The sequence below is a fragment of the Tremella mesenterica genome, assembly GCF_000271645.1.
Source record: "Tremella mesenterica DSM 1558 unplaced genomic scaffold TREMEscaffold_8, whole genome shotgun sequence".
NCBI lineage: Eukaryota > Fungi > Basidiomycota > Tremellomycetes > Tremellales > Tremellaceae > Tremella > Tremella mesenterica.
In genome coordinates this window covers 1,028,745-1,030,224 of record NW_006711232.1, presented here as the reverse complement: position 1 = coordinate 1,030,224, position 1,480 = coordinate 1,028,745, and the positions used below count along the sequence as shown (strand labels likewise).

The 1,480-nt window shown below is 52.4% G+C and overlaps 1 protein-coding gene across 1 annotated transcript in view; it reads left to right on the top strand.

The window, feature by feature from the left end:
• The window catches only part of TREMEDRAFT_74295 (uncharacterized protein), a gene marked incomplete at its 3' end in the record, with an annotated part of 3,846 nt that extends 3,717 nt beyond the window's left edge, over window positions 1–129 (top strand). Inside the window, exon 14 of the mRNA XM_007005889.1 lies at window positions 44–129. Within this exon, the coding sequence (XP_007005951.1) occupies window positions 44–129 (86 nt within the window). The remainder of the gene's footprint in view (window positions 1–43) is intronic.
• Window positions 130–1,480: the final 1,351 nt, after the last annotated feature.

Genomic DNA, 1,480 nt, shown 5'->3' with positions numbered 1-1,480 from the left:
GACTCAGAAAATGATGCTGGCAATGATGAACATGATGATGGAGATGAACGGGGATATGATAGCGGAGAGGAGACGCCGAGAGGAACAGGAGAAGAAGAAGGAACAGGAGACGGTTGGGGGAATAGTTGAAGGGATCTCTGAAGGGGTACGATTCGCCATGGGGAGGCAAGCTTCGGCGACCCCAGGGGTGGCTGAAATAGGAGGAGGGATAAAACTTCCTCTCCCAGACCTTTGGAGAGGCGAGAGGTCAAAGCTCACCGCCTGCATCTCGGAATGTGAAGTTCACTTCGAAATCAACGCCCGCAAGTTCCCCACGGACCGAGTAAAAATCTTTTTCTTGATCTCTCACCTACGCGAAACTCCTCTTCTCGCCGTCCAACCGGATTTGCCTAAAGACGACCCCCCCAAACACCTTCTAGACTATAAGAAGTTCATCCAATATCTCAAGACCAACTTCGGAGACCCCGATGAGGAGGGAACCGCCGCTAGGGGAATAAACGAGCTTCGACAGAATGGGTCGGCTTCGGCGTACTTCGCCGCCTTTCAGCGATATGTAGCGGTGTTAGGATGGGGCGATGATGGGAACCTTGTGGACCGGGCAAAGAATGGACTGAAAAGTCACTTGCTGGATGAAATCGCTCGGCAAGGAAAGGTCTTCAAGACTGTCCGCGAGTTGATTGAGTTTGTGGTCCCCATGGACAATCGCTTGCATCAGCGAAGGGTGGAGAAGGAGAATGAGAAGAAGAGGAAGGAAACAAAGGACCAGGGGGAGAAGAAAGAGGAGGTAAATCGGGGAGGGGAACGGAGGAGCGAGGAGAAATGGCAATCTACGCCGAAGTTCGAGGGCGCGCAACCGAAGGGCACGAACGGGGGAAGGGCAATACCAACGGATGTGGACGAACTAAATCATCGTTGGCCGAGACCCAGTGCTGATGAGGTTTTAAAGCGTCGGGAGGAAGGGAAGTGTACTGGGTGTGGAGAGAGAGGGCATTACAACCGGGATTGTCCTGTAATAGCGGCGAAGGTAAAAGCCGGGATCATCCCCTTGAGATCTTTTGGACAAAATGCTGGAGGAGAAGGGAGATTTAGCACGAGAGGAAACGCCGTCCCTCTTGGGGACAGGAAGAAGATCAATGCAGTCGGAGGGGAAGAAGCATGTGTTGGAGAGCGGGGGATGGACGAGGAGGAAAAAGATGGGGACCCGTCGCGATAGGCGAGACTCGGCGGGTCCGCACTCATATTCTCTCGGCCACTGTCCCTACCCCCAGTAAAAGGAAAGAGCTGATGAGACCAGGTAAATGTGTATATAAATCCGTAAACACCACTCCGAAATGTATAAACGACTGTCATACCCTAATCCCTTCCACCTGTAACAACCAACCCAAATCTAACGTGTATGTCGAAGGAATCGAACTAACGGCCCTGTGGGACACTGGGGCAACCTGTTCATATATAAGTCCCAAGGCGGTCAGGAAGATTA